This window comes from Neofelis nebulosa, chromosome 2, assembly GCF_028018385.1.
Source record: "Neofelis nebulosa isolate mNeoNeb1 chromosome 2, mNeoNeb1.pri, whole genome shotgun sequence".
Classification (NCBI taxonomy): domain Eukaryota; kingdom Metazoa; phylum Chordata; class Mammalia; order Carnivora; family Felidae; genus Neofelis; species Neofelis nebulosa.
The window spans coordinates 102673004-102686366 of NC_080783.1; the positions used below are offsets into that span (position 1 = coordinate 102673004).

Consider the following 13363-nt stretch of genomic DNA (forward strand, 5'->3'; position numbering starts at 1 on the left):
TTTGGCGCCGCTGGTTTTAAAGAAATTCCAAGTAAACAGTGAACCCGAGCGGGAAACCACAGCTGTGCATAGGCAAGCGACTTGGCCAAATTATCTCCAGAAAAGGAGAGGGAATGTGGGCAAATGTCTGAGCCCTGAAGGTGCTCGCTTTGTTGACGGGGGAGGCAGCAGGGGACTGGGCTGCTACTGCAACTTTTTCTCTGCCCAAAAATGGATCCCGCATGGGGGATTTCGGAGGGCGCTCACCTAGTCCGGGAAAATTCAGCTGGTGGCCCTTCTGGGGCCAGGTCCTCCCCAACCACGCACGGAGGAGGCCGCCGCCGAGCCCTCTGACGCCAGGGCCTTCGGGCGGGCCAAGAGCGCGCAGGGCGCTGAGCCGGCGGGTCGAGCCAGCGAGGGCTTGGACTCCCCGTGGTGTGTGTGCGCGCAAGCGCTCCTCGTCTAACCGTTCAGGACAAGTTGAAGCAACATAAATAAAGTCGGATCTCCCAGCCTTGAGGTCCACCCCTCCTCCTTCCTGGTTTGACCCCAGGCCGGGGCCGCTCGGAGCCACGGCGTGTGCAGCCAAGATTGCAAGCCGCTGCGCGTTACTGCCAGGGGAAGGGCGCCGCCCCCACCCCCCACCCCCACCCCCGCCACCAGCGGCCACGACTCGGGAGCCATCGAGTCAAGGAGGGGCAGGGATCACCGGAGAACCCTGAGGGGCAGCCTGGCCGCCTCCAAGGTCAGCGCTGGTCCGCTGCGCCGGCCTGGGGAGGGGGGGCAGGAAGGTCGGGGACGCGCCAGCCTCCCTAGGAGCAGCGGGGAGCAAACTTGGGAGCTGGGCCCCGGGGAGAGGAGAGGCGGAAGGCGGGGAGCCTAAGGGACCCCGGGCACACCCGCAGCGGAGGCCGAGTCCGAGCGGCCGGAGAGATTGGCCACAGGAGGATGGCCTCCGCAGCAGAAAACAGAAAGCTTGGAGCAGAGGACGTGGAGGCACTCGGGGGCTGGGAAGCCCATAGAAAATGACAGAAAGAAACGCGAACCCGGCCTAGACGCAAATCGAAACTGCACAAAGAACAGTCACTTGGGAGAACCCGGGGGCGGGGGCGGGGGAGAGATGCGGCCTGAGCGCGAGTCCCTGTCGCCTGCTAGGAGGTCGGGCGCGAGGACCGGGCTGGAGTGGCCCTTCTCTTGGGGTCCCCAACGAGCGGAGAGGCACGAGCCACGGCACGAGCTGGGAGGCAGAAATGGGGTTTCGCGGTGCCCGGAGGGATCGCGAGCCCCAGAGGCGTTCCCGTCTCCAACACGCCACTCGACAGAGGGTGCTCGGGGCGGTCGGGGCCTGCGGCCTGGGTCGCGCTGACCGGAAGTGCATCTGCGAAGTGTCCTCTGGGCAGGGCGCTGGCCGCCGGGCCGGGCTGGGACAAGGACAAAGTCGGAGTCGCCCGGCTGGGGCGGGACGCTTCCACCCACCGGCCTGGGCGCAGGTGGGAGAGGAAGGAGGGAAGCAGACCCCGCTGATTGTGGAGGGCGGGGGGCCCTCTGGATGGGGAAAAGACGGAACCCCCAGGAACTCCATCTGAGACCCGGGTGGAGTGCGGTGTGAGAGCAGGAATTCAGCCTTGACTTGACTAACTTGAGGGGAAGTACAGGGTCGGGGGTGGGGGCTGAGAGCCACTCCTTCTTGAGAGTCCAAAAGACAGAGACTAGTCCTGAACCCAAGTCTGTGCCTCTCCCTACCATGTGCCAAGCTCTCCGTATGCTGGAGACTTGATACTGAGCCAGTTGCCAAGGCGAGTCAGCCTGGCAGTTTACGATGCATTACTACAGTGTAAGTTTTAATGTGGTTTGGTGTGACTGTGGCAAGACGGCCCTGGACCTCACTTTTCTCATCTGTAAAATGGGGATGATAACATCCCACTCAAAGAAGTGCGTGCGGCTGAATTAAGTAAATTATGCCAAATAGCTAGCAGTGTGCGCTGGCAAGTAAATTATGATTATGTTATTAACCATTTCAAACTTCTGGAAGTGTCTTCTGAATTGCCTTCATCCTGTCCAATGGACAAGTCCTGCCGGTGGAAGTGAAGGGGAGAGGAGGACAGGGTGAGCTCCGCTGAGGTGGTTTCTGGGACTTGCTTTGTCTTCTTCAGCACATACATTACCTTCAGCTTGGACAACATTGCAACTATTACAGGTTGCTTCTCCCCAGCCCCCTGGAGGCCGCCAAGCAGCAGCAGAGGTTTGTGGTCAAGTTTCCTGTTGTGTGGGCTTTATCAGATGGCAGAACTGTGGGTCTTTCTGCGGAGTTCGTTGGCCTCCGTCAGGGCTCTAGCCCACTCTCACAGCGCTTGTGGCCACATTTTAAATATTCGTGGGCCCCTCTCTTCCTGCGACTCCTTCCGTCTGGCCCCCCGGGGGTCTCCCACCCCTCTGCGCTTGCAACTGTGTCCCTCTGGCACCTGCTGGACACGTCTTCAGACCTCTAGAAGGATGAGTGCACCCTGAGGAAGCTTCCAAACACCCAATGGTGTGCTTGGGGGGGGGGGAGGGGGGCAGGGAGGAATCTGCTGGTGGCTGTTAGTCCCCTAAAGCTTTCTTGAGTTTTACCCCCTCCCCCAGCAGAGTCGAGGAGGGGGATGTTGGTGCCCATCACTTCCCTGTACACAACACTCCTACTGCCTCTTCCCACCCCACCACTCCATCCCACCTCACTCCCGCTGCCAACAGCCCAGTCTAGAGTGAAAGATCCCAGTTCTCGGTTCAGGGTATGATGTGTGTACCTATACACCCACAGTAAATCCTGATTTTTACAGACTCACCTATACCCGGAGTCTTCCATTACTGAGGCTGAAATCTTCCCAAATGTCCCCAAAGCAACCCACTCCCACATCTGTGGAGAGAATTCCAGAGTCCCATCTCCAGAGTGACACCTCAGCGGAGGAAAGGCTGCATTTAGAAGGAAATTCTAGGGGCAAATATGGCCCAGGACTTACCAAGCTCTCTGAAAAATCTGCTTTTCGAAACCTCCCTGCCTGAGGCCCGCCATTCCCCCAGGAGATGCACCTGAGAAGGTGCAGGGGACATCGTAAGGATGGAGAGAGTTGTACTAAGTGTGCCTTGTGTCTGAGCCCAGAGTCACCAGGACCCAGCAGCCTCCTGGGTGAGAGAAGGGGCCACCCCACCACTCTCCTGGCTGCCCTGACTCCAGTCTTCCTGGCCCCCACCCAACCAACCCACCCACCTCCACCCCAGTTCCTCCTGGGGGCCTCCATGGAAGGGGCAAGCAGGTACGTCCCAGGCTTGGAAACAACGCCCTGTCCCTGTACAGGCTAGACGGGAAGCCCAAGAGCTGGGGCATGCAGATGTGTATTGCACACCGCTATGTGTACTCCTGGACCATGCGTGAATGTGTGCCAGAAGCTTCTACACAGGCAACGTCCCTGTGCTTGTGGGGAACACACCTCTATAGCTCAGCCCATTTAACATTTTTTTGGTATATGTGCACATATTTTACACATGCACATATATAGGCATAGATGAATGCATAGATGAATGTATGCACCTGCTCTTTTGTGTGCAGAAGCATGTGCATGTATGCAGAGCGGCTGTCTGTGCTTCAACACTGCCCACTCAGTGGCACACGGGGAAGAACACTGGACTCGGGACAGCTGGGGGGGAGGGGCGGGGGCCGGTTTCCTCTCCCTTGCTTTTGAAAGAGGTACTTACTCTCTCAGGACTTCCCCCCACCCCCACCCCTCCTCCACGCTCCCTCAACCCCCAACTTCCCCACCACCCCACCCCTGCCTGTGCAATGCAACCTTTTTATTCAAGGATCCCTGAGGACCCCCTCCAACAACGGGACTTCATTAAAAGACTGGCCTAAAGCATTTGGGGGAGGAGTGGGGGTTGGCAGGGTCCCCAGCCCTGTCCCTCTCCACAAGTTGCCAGAGGAGTGTAACCTTCTCACCTGAGTTCAAAGTGAGAGAAGAACGAGTTCGCTGGTGGGGGTGGGGGGAGGAGGACACACGGCCACGTCCCCATGGAGAGGTGAGGCAAAGCTAAGGGAGGGCTGCTGCCCACTGCCCTGCCCTGCCCCTCCCACCCCCTGCGCACGTTGGTGCATACCGGAAGGCAGTTTTTATTGCCAGAGGGATGGGTTTTCTCCAACACAGAAAATCTAGGCTAAGCACTGGAGGGACTGAGGAGCACACCTGAGAACCGCAGTGGACACCTGGACACAGGACAAGGAATTTGAACAGGGCCTCTCCAACCGTGGCCTTGGCCTCTGGCCTCCAGGAGTCAGCCAAGCCTCACCCCTGCCCCTGCAACCAGGCTTTTTACTGAGGGCACTGGATGGGGGGGGGGGGGGGGGGTGGCAGCAAGTTGGGATGGGGAGAGACTAGGACACAGTGACCTCCCTGGTGATAACACCTCTGGAAGTGCTGTCATAGGTCACAGGGCTGTGGGGGCCAGGTAGGGGGGCAGGCTAGCAGACCACTCCTTCTCTGTGCCCTGGGAAACCCAGCCTAGGGAGCCAGAGAGCTGGGCACACATGCACACATTCACAAACACCAGTCACTACTGGCATCCATATACCCAAAACACACACTTCCATCTCCCAAGCTGAGGCACAACTACCCAATACCGTCCCGTACCAATACCCCACCACACACAGGACAACCCACAAACGTGTAAGCTTGCCCAGACACACAAGGCAGCCCCCCACACCCAAATATCCCCTCCTCCATCCACAGCCTCCCCCTGACCCTACTGAAGGAACAAGACTTTTGAGCAAGAAAACAGAGACCTTTGCCCTCAGAAAGAGCCAGGGATCAATACTGTTTAGACTCGGCTAGTGTGCATTTCCTTCTGGGCTGAGGAAGATTTAAGTTTATGGTTCAATCCACTCATTTTTTTAAAAAAAGGTAGAAAATGAGGAAGTTGGGATAGCACACGCCAGTATTTATTTCGATGCAACCTCAGACTTTAATACACAGGCGGCTCACTAAAGCCAGCCCCATAAATCAGAGAAATCAATGCCTGTTTATGATTATTATTACTTTCTTTTTTTAGAGGGGGAACAAGAAAGAGAACTGACCAAAGTCCTCTTCCTCTCTCCTCAGCCCCAATCAGGAAGAAAGGAAAATGAGGACGGAGGAAGGCAAGAAGGTGGGAAGGTCAGGGTCTTGGCCAGGTTCCGAGGTAAAGTCAGGTGCTAAGAGTAGATATGACACAGAAGAAGACACACAGCCACGGACAAGGCACGGAACAAATATTTAAATTCTCCGAGCTTCAGTTTCCTCCACCGGACAAAGAAAATTCTCTTTGCCCATAATGGTTGGAAGATAAAAGGAGATATGGGCAAGAAATCAAATTACATAATAATGACACATCCATAGACTTCACTAATACAATCCCGGGGAGGGGTAACCACCTCGTCCCTCTCCCCCAAGGTTAAGGGGAAGAGCTCTTAGCTTTGACCTCCTGAGAGTGCTGAAATGGAGCCTTAAGGAATAGGATCGTTGAGAGTGCTGAAATGGAGCCTTAAGGAATAGGATCGTTTCTGGAGTTGTTGCTTGCATTGGCCTCTACCCCAGCCGCTAGATCTGGTGGTCTTGAAGTGGCCTCGGGACCCCCAGGGCCACCATGAAGAAGGATGCAGAAAGGGTAGCCTCGTTTCCAGGCACTCGAAGGAGAAGGTTCTCGACAGAGCAGGGCGCCCCCAGCACCACTTCTGGATGTGGCTAGATGTTCCGAGCTACCTGGAGGAGAGGGGGAGGACGGTGGGCTCCAAGTCTCTGACCCTCTAACCTGAAGCCTTGGAAAGTTTGAAGATCCCAGGCCCCCTTCCCCACCAAGGAAGGCAAAGGATGTACCTCCAACCTCCATAAAACCATGCATCTGGGCCACCCCAGGGAAGGGCCCAGGCCTCTGCTTCCAATGCTTCACTCAAGGATTGACTGAACACCCATTATGTGCAGAGATGAGTCTCCACACCCCAAGAAGGCGTGAAGGGGGTAAGAGGAAAAAGATTTACTGCAACAAAGTTGGGAGTCCATGGCAATACCACATCTACTCTCCAACTCCAGGCCACTGAACCTCAAGCCCCCAAACCCTCGAGCAAGGACTCGGAGCCGGCTCAGCACTGTCACCTCCCCAGATAGAGGCCCAAATCAGCGGGAAGATTTTCAAGGAAAAAGGCAGAATGACGCCACTCTCACTTCTCACAAAATCAATCCTACAAAAACAACAGGAAAGAAACCCAAGGGAAGAACACAGAAACAGAGTTCCCATGCAGACCTAAGCCCCATAAACATACAAGCATTCTGGTGTGCAAACACAAACGACCACACGAACACACGCCATGAGCTCACAAACATCCAAGTGTGCATCCAATTACAGAGCAACGAACACTCAGCGAGCACAATAGTCACACATGCAGGGACACACAAGACCAGGTAGGTACCTATATGCACCCGTGTTTGCACATGATCACATACGCACACAAGTTCACCAGGACACCTACACGTCTAGCCACACACAGGTACACGCACACATATTTCAGAAGACAGGAAGGAGGAGGAAAGGAGAATTTATCATAAAAAACACAAATCCTGGACAAAAAGATGATACCTCTTGAGGAGGGGCCTCTCGTTCCTCCCCCTAGTCCCTGAATATAGGGGGCCCAGTGCCTGCCCAGGAGGATAGGCCCCAGGGGGAAGGGGCAAGAGTGCAGACATTTCCCTCTGGGACGTCCACGTGTCCTAAGGGTCCTGGAGGCTTGTGTCTGCGCCCCCCTCAGTCAGGAAGCAAGTCTTTGTTGGCATTCTGAGAGTGACCCCGCTTAGGTTTGGGGTTTGGACGAGGCAGGCTTGTGCCCACTTGGGAGATGGCTCAAAGTGATCCCAGCAGCAATGTGCTGCTGCTTTGCCTAGCGTCCCAGGATCCGGGCCTCTTCTCCCTGGGCTATAGGAGACCGTGAGATCCCGCCCAGCCCGGAGAGGTTCCTTGTGCCGCCCTGGCCCCGCCGCTTCGCCTACAGAATCGCTTCTCCGAACTAAGAGCGGTGAAGACCAGGCGGCAGAGAGGGCAGGCCCAGAGGCCAGGCCGAAGAGCTGTTGGCCCTGGTGGGCACCTTAGCTGGAGGCAGCCCCTCACCTCTGCCCCGCCTTGGGAAGGCCTTCTGCTTCCGGAGGGAAAAACGTCAAGCAAAGCCCGCACCAGGCTGGGAGGGGGACGGGAGGGAAGAAAAGGGAAAGGTGCAGGCCAGAGCGAGGAGCAGAGCAGGTCGAACAGGAGGAGGCCAAAGCCAGGTTGGTCCTGGCCCCGCACCGGGAGCGGCCCGACAGCCCCAGCAGTGTTTCCGGAGTCAGGACTGAGGTTTCGCCTTTCTGGCTCCCTTGGACGCCATTGGAGACCAGGCGTGGGCCTCCAGACCCTCCAGACCCTCTAGACCCGGATCCGCCCGGATCTGGGCCGCCTCTACCACCGCGCGCTCGTCTGGCCCCCGGAATTCGTTGCGCGCTGGTGGGAAGGCCGGCCGGCCGGTGTGTGCGCGGTGCGCGCGGGAGCCCTGCGCCCGCGCCCTTCCCGAACCCGCAAGGAGGAGGGCCGCCAGCGGCTCGTGAGCACAGTGAACACTTTATTTCAGACTACAGGTTTCTGAACATAATAAAATCTTTGGCTTGTAGCGGCGGTTCAGTCTCGCAGTCTGTGGGGTCGTATTTCTCAACGAGTCTCCGGAAAACGAAAGGGGAGCAGGACAGACAGACCGACAGATGGGGCTTGGGAGGTGGGGGGGAGAGGCGAAGGGCAGACACGCGAGGAAACACACTCTCACGCACACAAAGAAAAGTCCCAGAGAAACGAGGGCCAGCGATGCGGGGCGGGAGGCACCGGAGAAGCAACAACATTCAAAAGTAAAAAGGCAACGAAAACGAAACTGGGCCGGGGGCAGCGAGGCGGAGGTGGGGGATAAAATAATTATAATAATTATAATAATTATAACAATAATAATAAAGGAGATTAATAAAAAGTCCAGCAAATAGAGATCGCTACACATATTTCTTTTCCTTACCTGAAATTAAATATATACAAGGTCGTAAGCTGTTTGGCTAGATAGAGCTTTAAGGAGTTCGCAGTTTCGCCCCTTATACCGTGAATAGAGAATAGATCTTATTTTTCGATAGCACCTGTCCGAGTCTTTCTCCCTTTTTAAAAATGTTTCGTTCAAACGTGACTCTCCATTCTGAGAAACTCTCTCTGTCTCTGTCTCTCTCTCTCTGTCTCTCTCTTCCCTGTTGCTCCCTCCCTCCTGTGCGCGGATTCTTTCTCCCCCGGCGTGGGGCCGGCGAGGCGGAGGCGGCGGTGGCGGTGGCGGTGGCGGTGCCAGGAGGGGGCGCGGGCGCGGCGGCCGGACCGCGCGGCCCCAGCCGGCGGCGGCTACTCGCTCTCGTCTTTGTCCTGGACCGTGGTGGTGGAGTGGTTGTACAGTCCCTGCGCCATGAGGTGCAGCGCCAGGCCATTCTTGATGCCTGTGGCTTTCTTGATCTTGGCGCGCTTGTTCTGGAACCAGATCTTGATCTGGGACTCGTTGAGGCTGAGCTCCTGGGCCAGGGTCTGCCGCCGCTGCTCCGTGATGTAGCGGTTCGCCTGGAACTCCGCCTTGAGTCTCTGCAGCTGCTCGGCCGTGAACGCCGTCCGCGGCCGCTTGTCCTCCTTCTCGTTCTTCTTCTTCTTCAGCTTCCTGGTGCGCGGACCTGCAGCGGCGGAGAGGGCCGGGTGGGGGTGGGGACGGAGGGCAGAGGGGAGGGGGTAGAGGGCAGAGGAAGCCGTGAGAATTGCAGGGCCGAGCGGGGATCGCGCCCTGCGCTTCCGGGGCGTTTGCGGAGGCCCTGCGGCGCCCCTGGCTCCCTCCCGCCGGCTAGCCCTTAGATCAATCCATCGCCTGGCTGCTGGGGTCGCCGAGTTCCCTTCTGGGGGGCGCCAGACGGGCCGCGGAGGAAAACTGGCCGAGGTTGTCTGTACACCCCACACCCGAATTCGGAACCAGAGAGCCGCGTGCCCGGCTTAAATCCCATAATCCAAGATGGAGACACATTTGGAGCCTCATCCGGTGGATCCCAGACCTGGAGGTCAGGGGCCTGCTGTCTTCACAGCCCTGGAATAAAAAGAGTCTCAAGACTGGACCAGTGAGGACACTAGGGCAGGACTGCCCTGAGGGAATTGCCAGCCTGGAAACTAATCCTCCCTTCCTCCTCAAGGAGCCACCTACACCCAGCACGGACAATAAGACCCCATCTGCTTGTGGCTATTGACCCCAGAAAACAAGGGGATAAGAGGGGGACTTGGAGGGGCTTGCCTAGATCCAAAGTCTTTGGTGTATGTTCTCTCCACGTCTCCTTTCTCTTTGGCCTAACGGAAGCCCTTTCTAGAATCCCAGGGAGACACTGACCACCCCGGTCTCTGAAGAGAGGGAAAAGGCATTCACCCGGTTGCATGTCTTACCCACATGACCCTGGCCCCCAGGGTTCTCCGCTTGGCCCCTTGGATGGTGCCAGTGAGAAAGCGAGAACCCTCCCCACTCCTCCACCGGGCTCTCTCTCTTTTGAACACATAAGCTACAGTTTCAGGATTGAAAAATCCTGGATTAACAAAAACAGACCAGATATGCTTTCCCTGCCCATCTTAAGACATTTGCAAAGAGACTACATCCCTCTTGACCCCATCCATGAGCAAAATATGGGCAGAGGGACAGAGACAGAGGGAGAATACTGCCAGAATTTTGTGCTTCGCGCCTACGACGAATATGGGAAGAGGCCCCAGCAAACCTCCCCCCAAGAAGGTGAAATCTCTCCCAAAATCTGGTCTGGGAAGAGAGCTGCTATGGAGCCCAGCCCTGAGAGAGGAAGGGGAAAGAGGAGGCAGCCTTTAAAGCCTGCACCTCAGTCTATCAGCCTCACACCCAAGTCTTCAGGCACTTACTTGGTGGGCCCTGTCCTGCTTATGGGAGCTTACTGAGCCAAGTTAAGTCCCTGTTGGGCCTTTTAATATCTGAAACTGTCTGGAAAGAATGGTCTTCACCGGAGTCTCCAAACCTAGCAACAGAGGGGTAAGCTGGGCTGCTGGCTCCTGGGGCAGGCCAGCGCCTGGGGTCACCAGCTGTCCTATGACAAAAGAGTCCAGGCCTGGCTAACTGCAGCGACTCAGGTCTGGGTTGAGGTTCATCTCCCTGAACTGCCCATGCAGGAGGAGCCAGTACCCTGCCTCCCCAGGCCCATAAGAAGGAAAGCGGCCAAGAACAAAGGCAAGGCCCACTCCTAAGCTCTGTGCAGAGAGGACTAAGAGGTAGGGTGGGGAGGGAGGACGGCCTCAGTTTGGATTAGTAATTAGCTGAGCGGGTAGAGAGATTGCCCAGGAAATGTGCACATCTCCAGAAAGGCCCCGCTGCGCGTTGTGCGTCCGGGACGTTGTTAAGAGTGCTGTTGTGTACGTGTGTGCAGAGGCACGGACACTTGTAATAAAATCGTAGCCTCCTGGCCAGCCTGAGCCGCACAGCCTGACAGCTCAATCACTCTATCCATCAGGCGAGTCAATCAAAGCAGCTTTTCGGAGGTTCAGGGAGTCCGACGTGTCAATAACGGGGCTCGAGATGGCGGGGGCTGATAGCGCGCATCGATCCGCGCCCGGCCGGCAACCGTGGGGGAGGCTAGACAGCTGCCGGAGTAGAGAGGCGCACGGCTACGCTGTGCCAGGCCTCCTGCCGGACCGGGTGCCCGGAACGCCAATTGTAGGCCAGAACCCCTGCTGCCCTCCTCGCAGTGCCCACCCGCCTCCCTGGTGCTGCCGTCCCGGGAGGCGGGCAGGCCCCAGCCTCCTCTCCCGGGGCCTTGGGTTGTCCCAGCGCGGGTCTCCTCGGCCTCGGGTTCTCCTAGCGCAAGGGACAGGCGGAAAAAGGGCCGAAGGAAACCAACCTACGGCTGGCGGAAATCTGCTAACTGGCAGATACGGGGAAGAAAGGAGTGGAAGAAGGAAGGGGCAGAGTCGGGAGGATGTCCGAGCCCGTGGCACGGAGAAGCTGCCCAGGAGGCTGTCAATCATGTCCTGTGCCCCCGCGGCCTGGCCCGAGCCTGACCGGTCTCCTCTCCTCTCCCACTGTCTGTGAGCGCTAGAGAACCAGGAGCCACGGGCTCTCGGCACCGACGGTTTTGGCAACCGTCTTTCCCTGGATTCTACCCACCCGGGTCAGACTCTCTTGCCTACCCGGCCTGGGGAAGAAGAGACAGCGATCAGAGGCTTTTCTCTCTCTTTCTGTGTGTCCTCAAATCTATCTCGATGTAAAGAAACTCTCCCCAGAAAATATAGAGATGGTGTTTGCGTGTGTAAGAACACAAGGCAATGATTTCTCTGATCAGAGCCTTGCTGGATTTCGGCCTCCTCCGGACCTGGCTGGCGGGATTTCAGACCCAGATCACTAGGCCCACCTTCCCGCCGGCTCTAAACATCTCTCTCCCTGGAAGAAAATCAATGACTGTGTCTTTCCTGAGAATAATAAAGGTAAAACACAAAGAAGGCCCCAGGGGCTCGGACTTCAAAACCAAAAGATCGAGCTTCTCGTGCCAGGAGCTGTAGCCTCTCCAGTGGTGGCCGCAAAGGCCAGGAGCGCTGGACTGGGGGCACACCCGGCTGGGACTGGGACGGGGGTGAGGCGGAGGAAGCAGGCGTGAGAGGAGAGAGCGGCGGAGGCCGACTTTGCTCCCCCCGGCACGGTGGCGGCTGAGAGTTCTGGGGACAAGGCGCAGCCGGGGTTGGGTACTCACCGGAGGACGGACGATCCGAGTAGCGCGTGCAGTACACCCAGGCCGGCCAAACGAGGGGCTGCTGCGAGTCAGTTTTGACCACGGGCCCGCCGTTGGCTGAGCCCATAAGCAGGATGGCGGGGTTGCCGTGCTCCGGGTACTTGGCACCCGGCGCACCAGGGCTCCCCACGCCGCCTCCACTGCCGCCGCCGCTGTCCGAAGGCTTGGCCGCTGCTGCCGCCGCCGCCGCCGCCGCCACGGCTGCCGCCGCCGCCGCCGCGGGGTTCCCGGCTTTGGACGCACCCGCACCGCCGCCGGCGGCTGGCGGAGAGCCGTCGGGTGGGCCACAGTTCACGTCCGGGGCGCACAGGAGCGAGGCGGCCCCTGGCGCCCGCGTGCCCAGCGGGTGGACAGGGTCTCTACCTGCGCCGGTCTGGCCTCGGTCACGCTCGACCCGGCCTCCTCCTGCGCCTCCTCCGGCCGCCGCCGCCACCAGGAGCTGCGGCGGCGGCTGCTCTTTTTTGCAGCCGAAGTCCGGCCTCAGGATGTTGTCGATGAAAAAGTTGGTGGTGCGGTGCAGCTGGGCCGCGGGCTGCGGCTGGTGAGCAGGCGCCGCGAGATGCTGCTGCGGCGGCGGCGGCGGCGGGGGCGGGGGGTGCGGGGGGAGGTGCGGGTGGTGGGCCAGGGGCGGCAGGCAGGGCGCCGCGGGCGGCGAGGGGGGCGCGGGCTGCGGGGACACCGGCACGCTGTCTCCATCGCTGCCGCTGCTGCCGCTGGCGCCGGGGCTCAGGCTCAGGCTCAGGCTGCCCGGGGCCGCCGCCACCGCCGCCGCGCCGAGGCCCGAGTCGCGCTGACTTTTAGGTTCCGGCTGCTGTTCTTCCATGCTCGGCCGCCCCGCCGCCCCGGCCGCCGCGCCGGCCCCCGCCCCCCCCGCCTCGCTCCCCACCCCACTTTGCCAGCGGCCCGTGGGGGTGCGCGGAGGAAGGAGGCCGGCGAAGCCCCAGCGAAGGCACGGGGCGGGTGCAGGAAAAAAAGCCCAGGCGCCTGGCCTGGATCGCTCGCTCTTATCGAGCAGATAGATCTCGCTGTCTCTCCCTCTCTCTAATTTGTAGACATCCAGATATGGAGACACTTGGCTATTTCTTTTTTTCTTTCTGCAACCAGATTCAATGATTTGTTTTAAATGGGGAGTAAGCCACGGCCAAAAAGGAAAAGAAAAAAAGAAAGAAAAAAAGAAAAAAGAAAGCAAGAAAAAAGAAAAAAGCTCCAAGAAATTTTTTTTTCTTAAAGGGAAAAAATAGTCTTTAAAGTCTAGCCATCTTCCTAGGCAGGAGTGAGGGGTTTGACTTCCCCGAGTGTCACGCTCAGCTGTGCCCAGAGCGCGAGGCTGGCAGCGCCTTTAATCGCCTTTGCTTTTTTTGCAGCGAGAGCGCGTCTCCGCCAGCGCCGGGGCTGCCTTTTTTTTTTTTTTTTTTTTTTTTTTTTTTTTTTCTCAAATCTCTGACAGCTCGGATCTTTGCACAAACTCTCTCGCTTAAAAAAAAAATCACCCAGGCACACTTTTTGCCTTCAAACCGGAAGCA

General features: G+C 58.2%; 1 protein-coding gene and 2 long non-coding RNA genes across 4 annotated transcripts in view; 2 read left to right on the top strand and 1 right to left on the bottom strand.

Moving 5' to 3' along the window:
- The first annotated feature begins 253 nt into the window (after positions 1-253).
- Positions 254-5500, top strand: LOC131503810 (uncharacterized). Of its 2 annotated transcripts, none has more exons than XR_009257621.1 (3): positions 254-724; positions 1135-2221; positions 5106-5500. It is a non-coding gene; the product is annotated as an uncharacterized LOC131503810 (long non-coding RNA). The 2 variants fall into 2 exon arrangements; XR_009257622.1 differs by having other exon boundaries at positions 2012-2221.
- A 2104-nt stretch (positions 5501-7604) lies between these two features.
- EN1 (engrailed homeobox 1) lies at positions 7605-13215 on the bottom strand. The gene is made up of 2 exons (XM_058715489.1): positions 11802-13215; positions 7605-8741 (listed from the first exon to the last, which is right to left on the bottom strand). The coding sequence occupies exons 1-2, from the start codon at positions 12661-12663 to the stop codon at positions 8425-8427; spliced, it is 1179 nt and encodes a 392-aa protein (XP_058571472.1). The 5' UTR covers positions 12664-13215; the 3' UTR covers positions 7605-8424.
- The window catches only part of LOC131503813 (uncharacterized), a 10438-nt gene continuing 9348 nt past the window's right edge, over positions 12274-13363 (top strand). Inside the window, exon 1 of the long non-coding RNA XR_009257623.1 lies at positions 12274-12381. This is a non-coding gene — a long non-coding RNA (uncharacterized LOC131503813). The remainder of the gene's footprint in view (positions 12382-13363) is intronic.

Bases quoted from the DNA above. Each gene is read 5' to 3' on its own strand.
- EN1 (XM_058715489.1), bottom strand. From the start codon at position 12,663: ATGGAAGAACAGCAGCCGGAACCTAAAAGTCAGCGCGACTCGGGCCTC. The intron at 8,742-11,801 runs GTGAGTACCCAA...CCGCCGCTGCAG, and splicing joins CTCGGATCGTCCGTCCTCCG to GTCCGCGCACCAGGAAGCTG.